The sequence below is a fragment of the Botrytis sinoallii genome (assembly GCF_014898435.1).
Source record: "Botrytis sinoallii strain Bc 23 chromosome Unknown BSIN_008, whole genome shotgun sequence".
Lineage (NCBI taxonomy): Eukaryota > Fungi > Ascomycota > Leotiomycetes > Helotiales > Sclerotiniaceae > Botrytis > Botrytis sinoallii.
In genome coordinates this window covers 2179872-2193964 of record NW_024066035.1, presented here as the reverse complement: position 1 = coordinate 2193964, position 14093 = coordinate 2179872, and the positions used below count along the sequence as shown (strand labels likewise).

At 43.0% G+C, this 14093-nt stretch overlaps 4 protein-coding genes across 4 annotated transcripts; 3 read left to right on the top strand and 1 right to left on the bottom strand.

Annotated features, from left to right (window-relative positions):
• Window positions 1-1320: 1320 nt before the first annotated feature.
• Window positions 1321-2263, top strand: EAF02_005617 (uncharacterized protein; the record flags this gene model as incomplete). Its single annotated transcript, XM_038901665.1, has 3 exons — window positions 1321-1554; window positions 1616-2029; window positions 2129-2263. The coding sequence occupies 3 exons, from the start codon at window positions 1321-1323 to the stop codon at window positions 2261-2263; spliced, it is 783 nt and encodes a 260-aa protein (XP_038759005.1).
• Window positions 2264-2993: 730 nt separating this feature from the next.
• Window positions 2994-5366, bottom strand: EAF02_005616 (uncharacterized protein; the record flags this gene model as incomplete). The annotated part of the gene is made up of 3 exons (XM_038901664.1): window positions 2994-4683; window positions 4736-5246; window positions 5318-5366. The coding sequence occupies 3 exons, from the start codon at window positions 5364-5366 to the stop codon at window positions 2994-2996; spliced, it is 2250 nt and encodes a 749-aa protein (XP_038759004.1).
• A 440-nt stretch (window positions 5367-5806) lies between these two features.
• EAF02_005615 (uncharacterized protein) lies at window positions 5807-6295 on the top strand (the record flags this gene model as incomplete). Its single annotated transcript, XM_038901663.1, has 2 exons — window positions 5807-6089; window positions 6141-6295. 2 exons carry the CDS (start codon window positions 5807-5809, stop codon window positions 6293-6295), a joined length of 438 nt encoding a protein of 145 aa, XP_038759003.1.
• Window positions 6296-7189: 894 nt separating this feature from the next.
• On the top strand, window positions 7190-9436 carry EAF02_005614 (uncharacterized protein; the record flags this gene model as incomplete). The annotated part of the gene is made up of 1 exon (XM_038901662.1): window positions 7190-9436. The coding sequence occupies one exon, from the start codon at window positions 7190-7192 to the stop codon at window positions 9434-9436; it is 2247 nt and encodes a 748-aa protein (XP_038759002.1).
• Between the last annotated feature and the right edge of the window lie 4657 nt (window positions 9437-14093).

Sequence of the window (14093 nt, the reverse complement as noted above, 5' to 3'; positions counted from 1 at the left end):
CTTGGATAGACTTTATGTTCGCTCCACGCAAGGTACGAAGAACCTTAGAACTCACACTTTTAGTATTATTGCGTCGAGTGGATACAAAAGTACTCATAATATAGATCTAATAGATCCCGAACGTGGAAGTGGCTATTTGCTCGTGGTCCACGCTCCTGTAGCATAAGATGAGGAAGTGGCATGTGGAAAGACGTGATTTTATGATATTAAAACCAGTGCGAATCTGGAAACAAATACTTAGTCAATCACTTATTAATTAGTGTAACTCGCGTCATCGTAGTATAGAATTGACTTTATTGAATCACAATTACTCAATTACGCAGATTCATCCTCATACGTTGGGAAGCTTGGCCTTGGGACTTAGGTGTCGGGCTGAGCTGCTGTAATCTAGAAAGCCACATTGTATACTCCACATGGATCAATAGACATGAAAAGAAATTACAGTTGGCAGCAAGAGATATCTAAAGTAGAAACCACGAGATATATTCACAAGATTTCGAACATTAGCGCCCACAGAAGATAATGCGCACGGCTAGGGCAAGAAAGAGACCGCGAGGATAACACTGCATTATTGAACTTCATATGGATGTTGATTCTGACGCCATATCGTTTGAGCTTAATGGCGATAAAATCTATCATATGGAAGACGAAGGGGTGGCGGGGAAGGCGAAAGCGTTAAGAAGGGGGTGTCTTCGAAGATAGGGGGTTCATATGACATCATTGTCGTCTAGGGAGGGGTAGTTGAAACGGAGAAGGGTTGATTGAAAGGTTCAAAGAAAAATCATTATCATCTGAAGCCCTGAATCAAAGATCAAACTTTTGCTATATAATGTGAACGTGTTGATACTTCATCTGAGAACCCCTTATTTCACCTGTCTAACTTTAGACAGAAGTTTATTCTCCAGCTGTGTTAGATACTTTAGAACAACTGATGCATGCAGCCTTTCAATAAACTCATAACAGAATCTGTATTCATGTATAAGACCCATTTGATATAAAGATTCATGTTAATCAATCATCTTTGATAGAAACTACTCATTGTTCATTGATGTCTCACGCTTTCTAGCTCACTGAGCCGATATTTGGTAAGACTATTCTCACTTTGACAGTCTTCCCACCTGTAATATTGAAAGTACATTTCGAAATCAGATAAGAACATGTCCAGTGAATAACAATCAAAATTTAACTTAATCATGCTTTCATCATATCTTCATTTTCCCTCATTCCTCCTTCTAACAAAGTTCTTCCAATTTTCTTCCCCATCGACTCGTGATCTGGAACAACATTCCCCGACGCTCGGATCACCCAAATCAATAAACCATGTCTCCAACTCCATCAATCAAGAGCTTACAGCTTGCTCCCCAGCCCACCAAATACGATCCCATTGTATTACCCAATTCCGAGTTACTTACTGGCGCCGTCGAATATCCCACTCGAAAATCAAGCCTTGCCAATCTACCTCCTGATAAGAAACCTACCACCATGACTTCCAGACTCGTCCTCGTAATTGGCGATTTGCATATCCCAGATCGAGCTATTGATGTTCCTCAGAAGGTATGATTTCTTTTGCGCTTCCTGCACCTGATTCTCTTGATTGCTGATCTTTAAATTACAGTTCAAGAAGCTTCTCACCCCGGGAAAAATTGGCCAGACTCTCTGTCTCGGAAACCTCACCGATCGTCAAACCTACGACTATCTCCGCTCAATAACCCCCGATCTGAAGATCGTTCGCGGCCGCTACGATACCGACGCTACCTCTCTTCCACTCTCCCAAGTCGTTACACATGGCTCTCTTCGCATTGGCTTCGTTGAAGGCTTTACCATTGTTGCGCCCAACGAGGTTGATTTATTGACTGCCGAAGCCAATAAGTTGGACGTTGATGTATTGTGCTGGGGAGGAACTCACAGGTTTGATGCCTTCGAACTTGACAATAAGTTCTTTATCAATCCCGGAAGTGCGACTGGTGCGATGACTACGGGCTGGATGGAGCCGGGTGAGGAGATTGTTCCTAGTTTCTGTTTGATGGATGTAAGTTCTCTATTCTTGCGCACTTTGCTTGAGCTACAATTTATTCGCCCATTCCCCCTCCTCCCTCAAACACCCAGCTAACTTTCCCCCTTCCTCTAGGTCCAAGGTCTCGGTCTCACCCTCTACGTCTACCAACTGCGCACCAGCGAAAAAGGCGAAGAATCCGTCTCCGTCGAGAAGATCTCTTACACCAAGGTTCTCCCTCCCACCACCGCCGCCTCCAGTTCCACATAATGATACCCCATTTCTCCACCACATTTCCATTTAAAGAAGTGCTTTTCCTTCTGCTTTCCCCTGCGGTCGCCAGTTACAAAAAAGTCCTTTGGCATTTACGGTGTTTGGGAATCTTGATCTTTTGCGGGATGGGGGTACAATTGATATGATATGACATGATATGATGGCATAACGATAGACTATGACTGCTGGAGAGAGAGATACATGCACATAATACCAGAGAGCTAGACTTTTCTTCCTCCTATTTCAAGAAAAGTCTTGCCATATTCATCCACGGAGGTGAACGAATGGACGCCTACTGGATACCAAACAAATAGGATTGCGTACGATACCACCTAATGATACATAACATACAATGAAAATCACATTTGTAGCGCAAGCTACTCATTTGCGAATCATTGCAATGCAGAAATTGAGAATTGAAGAACAATGTTCGTGATTCGACGATAAAAGAGAGATTTCATTGATATCATATTCCGCTTCATAAAACTGAGAGAATCGAAAAAAACTAGAAAACTAAAACTACTTTTGCGCCATTCATCAAGACCAAAGAAGATATGCGCATAGCATATTAGAACCGCTGTAAGCTCATTAATCATCCAATCCAATCCCATTACTCCCGATTTTAATCCAATCTATCACAACCGATTTGATCCAATTCAATTGAACTCAACGCAGAAGAAATTAAGAATATTCTATAGCCCAAACTTGACTTGTAAGACACCACTCATCATAACATCATACTCCTCCTCCTCGAACTTATCCTGTCACTCCTATTCGCATTCGCTGCGGCAGCTCCCGCCATACTCGTGCTACTGACACTTTTCCTCAAGGATTTATCCGAGGAATCCGTGGTATCCCTCTCCGATTCGTGACCTTGAGCCGACGCGCTTCTAGCTATTGTTGAAGAGGGTAATGCCGATTGTCTTCTTCTTGAACCTGATTGTGATGATCCCGTTGATGCCGAAAATTTTCTCGCTGGTTCGAAGTCCTGATCTCCTACTGGAATAGTGGAAGCTCTTCTAGAAAAACGTGATGATGCTCTATCACTTTTCTCTTCTTTTATGACTTTGGGTTCTTCAGAATCGCGTTGGGGGGAACCTTGAAATTCATATATATCCATATCTTCAAGAGCTACTTTTATATCGTCGCCTTTAGCCGACTGTTCCTTTGATTTCGCTTTTATTTTCCTCGACTCTGCTAACAGCTCCGCGACTGATTTTGATCCTGATGCTGAAGATCCCGACTCTGTGAGATATAAAATTGACTCGCGACGTCTTCGGTGATCTGTGATGCTGCTTGGTAACATATCAGGAAGTGGTGCAGAAGCTTTGCTAGTTAGTGGACTGTGATCTGCGTTTGATGCGGTTGATAGTTGTTTCCAGGAATCTTCCGATTCGGGTTCTGCTTTGATTTTGCTTATCGTCGTCGGACCAGCTTCCTCATCTACTCTAATGGCACGAACTTTGCCATCGGCTGTGACGGCGTTCACAAATTCCTTTCCGGGTCGGCGCATTTTGTCTCGAAGATTGGGTTCCGCATAACTTATCGAGCTTCGAGCTCGTCGACTTGGTCGTTGACCTTCAGCAGATTCCCTCATCTCTGAAGGCGGTGGAGTATCACGAGATTCCACTCGAATGTTGGTTGACGGATGCGATGAAAGAGGCGAAAAAATATCGACAGGTGCAGGCGTCTCTGGTTCCGCCTGCATATTGAAGACCTGCAGTGGAGCTTGCATGGTTTGTTGAATAGGTTCGATATTTTCCATCTTCTTCTCTTCGCTCGACATCTCCTTCGATAGGCTTTCCTTGAACAGATTCAACTTGCCTGGCTTGATCCCATCGTGATTGGAATTCCTGCTGCTGGCTCCTTTCTTAGGGGAATTATTCACACTTTTGGCTGCCAGAACCTTTCTGGTGCTAGGAGCTAAAGCCGGCTTGTCTTTCGACAATCCTTTAGAGCTCATAACATCCTTCAATGGCTTTGTATTCTCTTTGGCTGACGAGACTGCCGATTTTGTCTTCGCTCGTTCCTCGGTAGATACACGTGTGAATTGGAAATCGTCGATATCATTAACGTTTGTCGACTCCAGTTCCTCGTCTTCTCTTGCACTAAGCTTCCTCTTTGCACCTGATTTGAGTGTTCCCGTATTCTCTCGTTTTGCCGGAAGTTCCAATCGGCTGTTCCTCCTAATATCAGAAGCCACCATACTATCCTTGCGTTTCTTCCTCTGCTCGAGATTCGTTGATGTTATTGGATCCAGACAAGGCTCATCTTCCCTCTCATAGGCTAATTTTCCTGCCAAATCAATCTTTACAGGATCTTCGTCGACAAATTGTGATACTGGTGGCGGCCCGATATCAGGTGAATCTTCGTTCTCTGCTACCACTTCAGCTAACATATTTTCGATTTCCTGATGTCTATGAATTGTTAGCGTGCAAACTTCAATATATCCAATATTGCGCAACATACTCTAAAGTTTTCCTGGGATAATATTTGTTTTCCAAAATGGGGGGTAATTTGCCATCCGGGCTACCGATGTCTTCACTCGATGAAGCCATCTTTTTCCTTGGTGGCATTTTGCGCTCCGGGCTTGTACCATCCTCGTTCAATGGATCCAGATTATCCCACTTGTTTTCCTTGGGGCTACGAGGAGGATTCGAACCCGCTCTCAACCCTCCAAATTGCCTTGGAACATGTGGTGATCTCTTTCTTTCTGGAGATTCTTCTCCCAAACCACTTATCAGAGCTCCAATCTCCAGCAATCTCTCTTCGAGTTGTGATTTGACAACACTGACTCTATCTGCAGCTCTTCGAGCCTTTCCATTATCGATCTCACTTCGAAGGCGTAAATTCTCCTCCCGGAGTTCTAGATTTTCGGCAAGAAGTTTCGATGTTTCATTTTCAAGGCTTCGGATTCGAACAGCTTGGGAGGAATTGACGGATGCAATATCGCGATTCTGACGTTTGTACTTGCGCTTGACTATGATTGCATCAGAAAGGCGCCTCTCCATTTTTTGCCAATTGTCAGGAAATCATTGTTTGGGAACTCACGAGATTCAATACTCTCCAACGAAGCTGCAGGCTCATTTAAGCGGGCCATGTGAGCTGGCAATGCATGCGGAATGAAATATGATTAGTAGTACAGTATGAGAAAAAGACGTGAGAAGTTTGAGGATTATTTCGATAATTCTTGGAAGCTACGACGAAGGATTTGTCGAAATAACGGTGATTTCTCGTGATTTCTGGTGATTCTTAGAGTGTTTGTGTACAGTGAAAAATTAGGGTGAATTGATTTGTTTACATCGAACTTGAATTGGTTAGATTGGGGAGCATTGACTCTGCTATCATAAAAGTGGATCAATTTCTCAAATTTGATTGGTTGTAAAAAGATCGCTATCAGTCCCGCCTTGAGTTGTCCACGGATGGAGATTTAATTCATATCAAATTCAATTATCAAGCGTTCTATAATATAAGTCTCCATCTCTTTGCATTGGAGATCCAATATTACAACACTCGGTCTGTAAAGCAAAGATCACAATAATGTCATACTCATCTCGACCCCTCGGTTCGCATCTGCGACAGCAGTCCATGGGTGGTAGTCTGGGTTCATCTTCTGGTCAATCCCCCGTCTTACAAGCGCGCATCAATGAGAAAAGGGCAGAGTTAGAAAATCTAAAGCAACTGCGAGATTTGAGCGCAGGATTGGCTGGACAGATGCAAATGTTGGAAGAGAAACTCTCGACTCTTTCAGATGGAACAGAAGCAGTCGCAACAGTGTTGGGCAACTGGCACAATGTTCTGCAAGCTATTAGCATGGCATCCAGTGAGATATGATTTACTCCTCTCTTTGCCGCGATTTTCTAACTATCAACAGTGAAAATACCGAAACCCAAAGAATCAAACGATGGAGAAGAGGAATTGGAAAAGAGAACGGGACCTGAAATACCATTACCTCAAACTCTAGTCCGAATACCTACAGAGCACGCGCCAATGCTACAACCATCCAAAAATGAAGAATCGAATGAATGAAGAGTACACGCTAAGTCGCTGGGAGACTAGAAGAGAATATACATGCATTTATGACGAGTTTGGTGCATTAAACGGCGCAACAGGCAGATATGGGGTTGTGAGTTTTGATACCAAAATCGGTCTGGTGATGGATCGTGTCCATGTGGGAATGGCTGGTAAAAAGCAGCTGGACTTTTGATGATGACATGATTGACGACATATTAGCAGAGATTGATCGAAAAAGAAAAATGTCGGAAAAGTCATGCAATCTAAACAAATACATGGTGTTGTGGCCTGCATAAGTAGGTAAGATGTGAAACCCAATGACGGAAAGGTCGATGGAAAGGAAGGTTACATTACATCACAGTGAGTAGGAGTTGAATACTTCATCGAAGGAAACAAACTCATCGCCGAAAGTCTTTTGCGTACCTACCAAGGTATTGACGGACAATGAATGAATTTGTCAAGAGCTATTCACCATTTTCATCCCCAAAATAGCTTTAATCAATCATCGCTCACGATTTCACAGTCGCGCCTTTCTTTTTCAGCTGCCGGTTGCTATAGTGATGATGTAAGCTCAAACAAATGAGGGGAAAGGAAGGAAGCTACACTTTCGTAGCGAGCTACTCAAACGAATATTCTCATGATCGATTGAATTTCATTGACTTCACAATTCACATAATTGATAAGAAGAAAGCTCTGATTTTTGGAAAAGAAGATTCATCAAACTTGGTACTACATTTCTATTGACTTTACGAATACGGAATACGATTGTCACTCAAAAATAGAACGCAATTTCCACCCATCCTTGCAAAATCGATTGCTTCTCAATACTCAGATCACATCTAATTTCCGAAACACTATTCGACAAAAGATCGACTGTTTCTAGACTATTTATGACTTTTGACAGTCAAGATGTCTCGAGTAACACGATCAACCACGATCAATATTGTGGAAGATAATACAGCATCCATTGCTGCCCAAATCCCTCTTCCATTGACACCTGCTTCAAAAGTATTGGCTACTTCAACTGTACACGAACTGAATAGCATGGCAGCTCATGATAGCTCAGAAACGGATCTCGCACAACATATGAAAAATCTCAAAGCTGCATATCGAAGTGCTCTCGGTATCACAAAAAAAGGCAAAAAGTACAACAAGAATAAGAACAAGGGAAAGCAAGACTTTTTGACAGACCTAGAGCATACCAAGATTACTGTCCCTGAGGTCGAGCACATCGAGGTTACTACTGTTAATCCAACGTCTGTTCAAGCTACTCCAAACACAGAAACTGTCCCAAGAATTGCTGCAGGCCCACCTGGTGCTCGCTCTACAGACATTGTCTCTAATTTTGAGCTTCCAAGGACGCAAACTGGTCGGCCAAAATCCATTCAACCACCTTACATCATGGGACAGCCTATCTTACCTCACCTTCCACAATTGGGACGAACCACTCGAGGTCAAATTGCAAGACAACAAGCAGGTCAGTATGATAAAGGTGTTTCATTCATTAGAGCGGCCGATACTGGAGATGTCTTCTGGAAACCACCTCAAACTTCTAGTTGTGGTTCATCTCTTTTCGCTGGTTCCCACTTTCCTATGCAGACTGGACCTTTCATTCCATTGAGACTTGACCATAACACTAATCCCCCGGACTATTTAGCAAGGAAGAATAATGACAACATAGAAACAAAGGATGTCGAGTCTTTAACATCAGAAAAACTTCGATACACCCCAAAAAAGAATGATCCTCCAGCTGCTTCTGGCACCTTGCCCTTCACAAAGCAAATCACAACACTCGAGGAGATTGAAAGAGCTTACAAGGCTTCGGAGGTAACATCTTCTGTTCGCCAACGCTCATCTTCCGCCGAAATTGAAGAGGATTCATTCATCGATATAATCATAAATCGATCGCCAGCAAAGCCTGTGTCTCGCATAGAAGACTCTTTGGAAGAGCTCGACAATCTGGAAGATGCCATAGATGCGCTCGATGAAGCTACCACCGTTGAACAATTTGTTGCTACCTCACCCAAGACGGTCAATATCTCAACTGAAGCTTCCTCTGACAGCAATTCGAGAAGACCACCCCAACGAGGACTTGTTGAGGAGCTCCCCGCTGCTGGACTACGTGTTCGCGTACATGATAGTCTAGCTCAAGCAACTTCACAAAGACCCAAATCTACCTACGCAACAATGCGTGTCAAACGTACCACAGCCACCGAACCAACCCTCAAAAAGGCTAAATCTATGTCCTTCGAAAATTTAAGACCTGTTGTCAGTCCGGAAAAGCCAACAATGACATCTCCAAGTAAAGTTCCACGTCCAACTAGTCTCCTTCCTCCAAAATCACCAACGAAATCTACAAAGCCATCCACTAAGCCAGTGTTCGAGCTTCCTGGTGACGCTGTCGCTAAACGATTAAAGGAACAGAGAGAAGCTCGTATTGCGCAACGAGAATCATCCGAAATGACAGTCGTTAGAACTACAACTACACCAGGAAGAATCAAATCCACGAAGCCCCCCACCAAATCTTCTCAATTCGAACTCCCTGGCGAAGCATACTCAAGACGCAAGCGAGAAGCACTTGAGGCAAAACTCAAAGCCCAAGAAGAAGAAGATCGCAAAAGACGTGAATTCAAAGCCAGACCCATAGGTAAAACCGTTGCTTCCCGTACACTTCCCCGCGATGCAGCTGCTAGTCGCGCACGCCAAAGTAAAACGGGAACAACTGGTGACAGTACTGATAGTGGTGGTCTCACAATCGGCAAACGTGGGAGCTTAGTTGGAGGTCATCGTCCTTCAATTCTTGACATGCAAAAAGTAAATGTTATTGGCTCATCACCCCGTACTAAGGCTCTTCCTGCTCCTTTGAATCGCAAAGCGTCGCAACGTCCACAACATCCGAGAATGGCAATGCAGAGAACGGTATCAGATTCGGATCATGAATTGCAGAGACAGAGAGCCAAGGAACTTTATAATAAAGATGCAATGTATACAGCAGATATTGAAAGAGAGAGAAAGGAACGGGAGATGGCAGCTATCAGGGCAAGGGAAGAGGCGGCAGAGAAGGGAAGGGCGGCTAGTAGGGAGTGGGCGGAAAGACAGAAGGCCAAAGCAATGGGTGAGGTGCTTACTAGTCCAAAGTCTTCTACTTTCTTTTGAGTGAAGGTTGATCAAATTGTTTGTGGTGTTTTCGGTGTTTTAATTTGGCTTTAAACTGTCTGGAATCAGTATGCTCGGCTTAGGATGCTTACATGGATATATGAGCCTACGCGTTAGGCACCCGTATACGTTATTGTCAATTTCTTCGTGTCGGACTTGGCTTTTGAAGTCTGATATTATACGTTCTTTTCAGTTTAATATCTTAGGGGGGTTGTATTGTTCGGAACGGGTGGACAGCACGCTTCTGGATCTTGTTTTAAGTCAAGGAGTTTAAAATATATGGTTATGCTCACGGTATGGTGTACAGCACATACATATATTCCCGGGGAGTAGGGGGTGTCCTAATATATGAATTTACAAGGAAGGGGGAGGGCCGGGAGGTTTGATTTAGCGGATTGGTGGGAATGTGGTGGACTTGGTTGAGTATTATACCTTGGGGGAGAATGAATCGGGAGTTTGTATAGGTTATTGGAATGGATTGGTCTGTACAGGAGTATCTCGAGACTGTAATTTTCAGCTCGAAAAGTAAGGATGGAGATGTATGCGAGATGAATCGATTGCTCGTCTTTGTTGGGATGGGGCTGGGGACTACATGATTATTGGTGGGCGGTTCAGTGTATTTTGTATTGATAAGTAATCATATGAATTATTAAAATGAGGAATAGTTGCTATTCTCTAGTTTTCACATTTCATATGGAAGTCAAGTTTGTGTGTGATTGTGTACAGGAGAGTGTAAGTCTTCACGTTCACACTGGTAGTTCATACAGTATACCTCTTCACGGAGAGATTACGTTGCTCACCAGTAGTGAGTGAGTGGTTGCTTGCACTGTTCGAATGAATTGGTTCTACAAAATCAAAAAGATCATCGACAAATATTTTCATTCTCCTCATCATCATTTCCTATTCTTGTTCTTGTTATCACTCTCCGTATCCTTGGGTCTTACAACCGTCCAAAAGACTTCAGTGAAACCTGGTGAGGTTATCATTGCATGTTTTGTTGATGTCGGATATATATCCTCCCATTAAGCTTCTCACACATCGAATTCTAATCCTAATCTCAATCTTAAGCTTAGTAGACTATCAAATAATCAGCCGATTCTGATTTCTCCGACCTTTAATCAGCCCCGGCATCATTTGTTTGTGAATGAGCCATGGGTATTTGGTACATGGATGGATATATGAGAAATTAATATGGGTTTCAGGGAGGGGAATTTGTTTAATAGATAGGTTGTGAGCATTTTTTTTTGAGGGGGGGGGGGTACACTATGAAGGGGATGTAGCTGTATTTAAAGGGGATCTTGTGCGGGTTGGGAAGTTGGGGGGGTATGGATGGTTGGTTGGATGAATGGATGATCTTGTAGTTTGTTAGGTGAACGTGAGTGAAATTGGGGGATAAAATGGATTGTGTGCGTATGCATCTAAGCTTGACGGCAATTTGAACTTTGCGAGGGGTTTTGAGGATATTGTGGAGGGCAGATTTGAGGACATAGGATTTATTGATAGCAGGTAGAGGAAGAAAGGACGTCTGTGATTTTTTTTGGTATTCTTGATGAAAGAGGTATATGATATGAAGAAGGGGATGAGGTTTGTGCGTCTATCTTGAACCTTCGCGATACTCGAGACTAATCCTGGGATATAGATTGCTGCTTCAGGATTTTATGGTATAAAAAGATTTTTGAGGTCAGTGACACAAAAACTAACTTGGATAGTGCAATAGAGATGGAAAACGGAAGGGAAACTGATTCGTGGCGGAGGGGTATTTGGGGCTTTCTGTCGATCATCTTGCATAGGGATTTCGTGGTGATTTTGAGTATTCGGGCAGTGGTGTGATAGGTAACTTTTGCGAAGACGCGTGGGTTGTGGAAGTGGTGATGTTGAAAGTTGATGATGGTGGAGGAGAGAAGGAGAGTAAGAATGATTTGATGATAATAGGGACAATAAGTAGAAATAAGTGACAGTGAAAGAATATACCTTGAGCCGGTGACCTTTGACGAGAATAACCTGTGATGAAAGACTAAGTCATAATCACCGAATACTTACGTATTTCCAAATGATTGGCAACCTTTAAGCCGGGCCTACCATCTAAGTTCTAATCAAATATCTTGCTATGTAAGATCTGCAAGCTGCTTAATTCTTGTCCTCCTTGGGGCTGTTATTCGTATTATAGATATTATTCCTAAGTCAGCGGCACGTCGATTTACATACTGCGCCTGTTCTGCCCAAGATTATCTTCTATTTTTTGAAAGCTGGACTCAAGACGATGCTTTTGGTGCCATATAACTACTGCGGTGGTGAATATTGGTCTATTCTATGTGCCTATTGGGAAAACATGCGTGGGAGCTAAGCTTGTCAAAGCACTCATTAGTCGAATCCCTACTTCAGTCTCTCTAATATCAATAGGCAATAGGTATATAAAGTCCTCCTCCTGGACCAACCCCGAGACATTTAGAGTACGCACTGACAATCGGTCAGATTGCAGGGGAAATAGACAGAGGTAGGTCAAAAAGTTTGGTAACCTCGACTTGGGTGTTCTAGAAGAGCAAGAGAAGCTAGCTAAAGATATTGTTTGATTTTGATACTAATCGTAGACAGCATGTGTGGATAGCAACATTATTAGGTGCAGCTATGACAATGACAATCATTCTATAATTGATTTGGCAATGAAATGATTGAAGTAGACCGAAGCTTTTTCACTTAGATATTTTGCCCTCATACTTGACACTTCAATATATCGGCTTTTGACTATGAACATGGGAGGCTTTTCAGTTAGTGGGCCGCAAGCCTTGACAGCTATCAACATGAAGGTCCTTCTAGTAAACGAAACTAGATACTTCATCGAAACCATCTATAAAAGATTCATTAAACCTACTGGTCTCATGTTCTTATACCCAATAAATAACCATAAGGGTGAATAGAGCTAGGAGGATTCCACCCCGTTTGAGATCAAGGCTGCATATGATACGAGCCTTGACAGATATGCGTTAGCATTCCTTGGGTCTTGGGTTTTGGGTATAGCCTGAGGTGAGTTCTGTATTTGACAGCAAAAGCTTGAGGATAGGATGATGAGTGAATCAACGATGATGATTAATAATTAGAAATGACAATGAAGCATATCTAAGAATGCAAAAATGGTCAACACATCAAAGATAGAGGCTGATTATAGAAGATATCCGTTATATCACATTTATCTTCGAAGAAACATCAGAGTGACATAATGCTCTCCCACACTCACCCACGAGCTGCGGCAGTGGATAGAAGAACTTATTCGGAGTACATATAGCGTCCGTCGAAATATTCGATAACCTGGTTCCATTGTTCAGATAGCTTTCTTGGCCATTAACTTTTGAGGCCACAGTACTTCCACTAGAAAGTATTTTGGGTCTGTAAGAGTGTAGTCACTGACTTGCACGTATGAACAAGACTTTTTGTATTGGAGGAGTAAGGAAGAGGTGAAGATAAAACAACAACAACAACAACAGCAGTTTACTACTTTATGAGGCGACAACTAGCTAAGAGAAAATCGGCAACTAAACAACGGGAATGGGATGGCGAAGACATTTTTGTGTCTTGTCACAAGACTTGATTCAATACATTGTATAAATATAAAATAGGAGAACGTACTCTTACATTACAATATTTCTGATCAACTGTGATGGTTGGAAAATTCTTGAGAACAATACCAACATAGACCACTACTACTTCAGATCTAAGGGACTTGTTCGAAACTTGGCCAATTCAGAATTTGCACAATCTCACTTCCGTACACGATCATTTCAATATCCATGCTGCCGCATTACTGCATATCGTGATCCTTCATGGTCATTTCTCATGGCCAACGATCCAAAATCATGGCACCACTTCAGGCCGACTAACATGAGCCGTCTCAATTTTATCACACCACCGAAAATCCTCCCAGGCCGGAAAGTATCAACAACCGTCATTAGCGCTTATAAATCCCTCAATTTCTCTCTTCCGGCCGCGACCCGTCTCTCACCGCGTCACTCATCCTCATCGGGGAAACTTATAAATTATCCTCCGATCAAATGGCTCAAGTCCACCATTCTGACCCGGCGGATGTATCCCGTTTCTTCTAACCCCTAGCGATATAGTGCGGGGTACCATCCACCCCATGAACGTACGACATTTGTACGAGTGACATACTTTACCGCTGTTAAGCCCAGAGACCCGATTACCCCATCACTCGGTCGAGATCTAGGCCGATTGTACATGATCCTCGCGTTCTTACAACTGCAGTACTCTTGAAATTTATGCATCAACAATTAATTTCCCGTGATACCTGCTTCTGATCTGCTCATTGTTGCTTTCTTACTCCTTGGGACGTAGTCTTGGGACAAGTATCAAAGCGTCTCACTGCGCTGGCGTCGAAAAAGCAAAGGGGGACCCCCACGCTCCATCTCCACGTGTGGAGTTCTTAGACACGGCATTTTACCTGGACTTAAGTGCAGCATAAAGCAGCAATGTCTTCATATACATCACGAGAACAACAGATGCTGCACGCAGCAGATGCAAAGTAGGCGTTGTAAAATGTTCCCTTACATATCTCCAGTATATGCCCGCTTATTAGGAAAAGGAGAAAAAAGAAAAACCAGACGGTCTTCAGATCTTGGTTGGATAGACTGAGTACCCACATACGTAT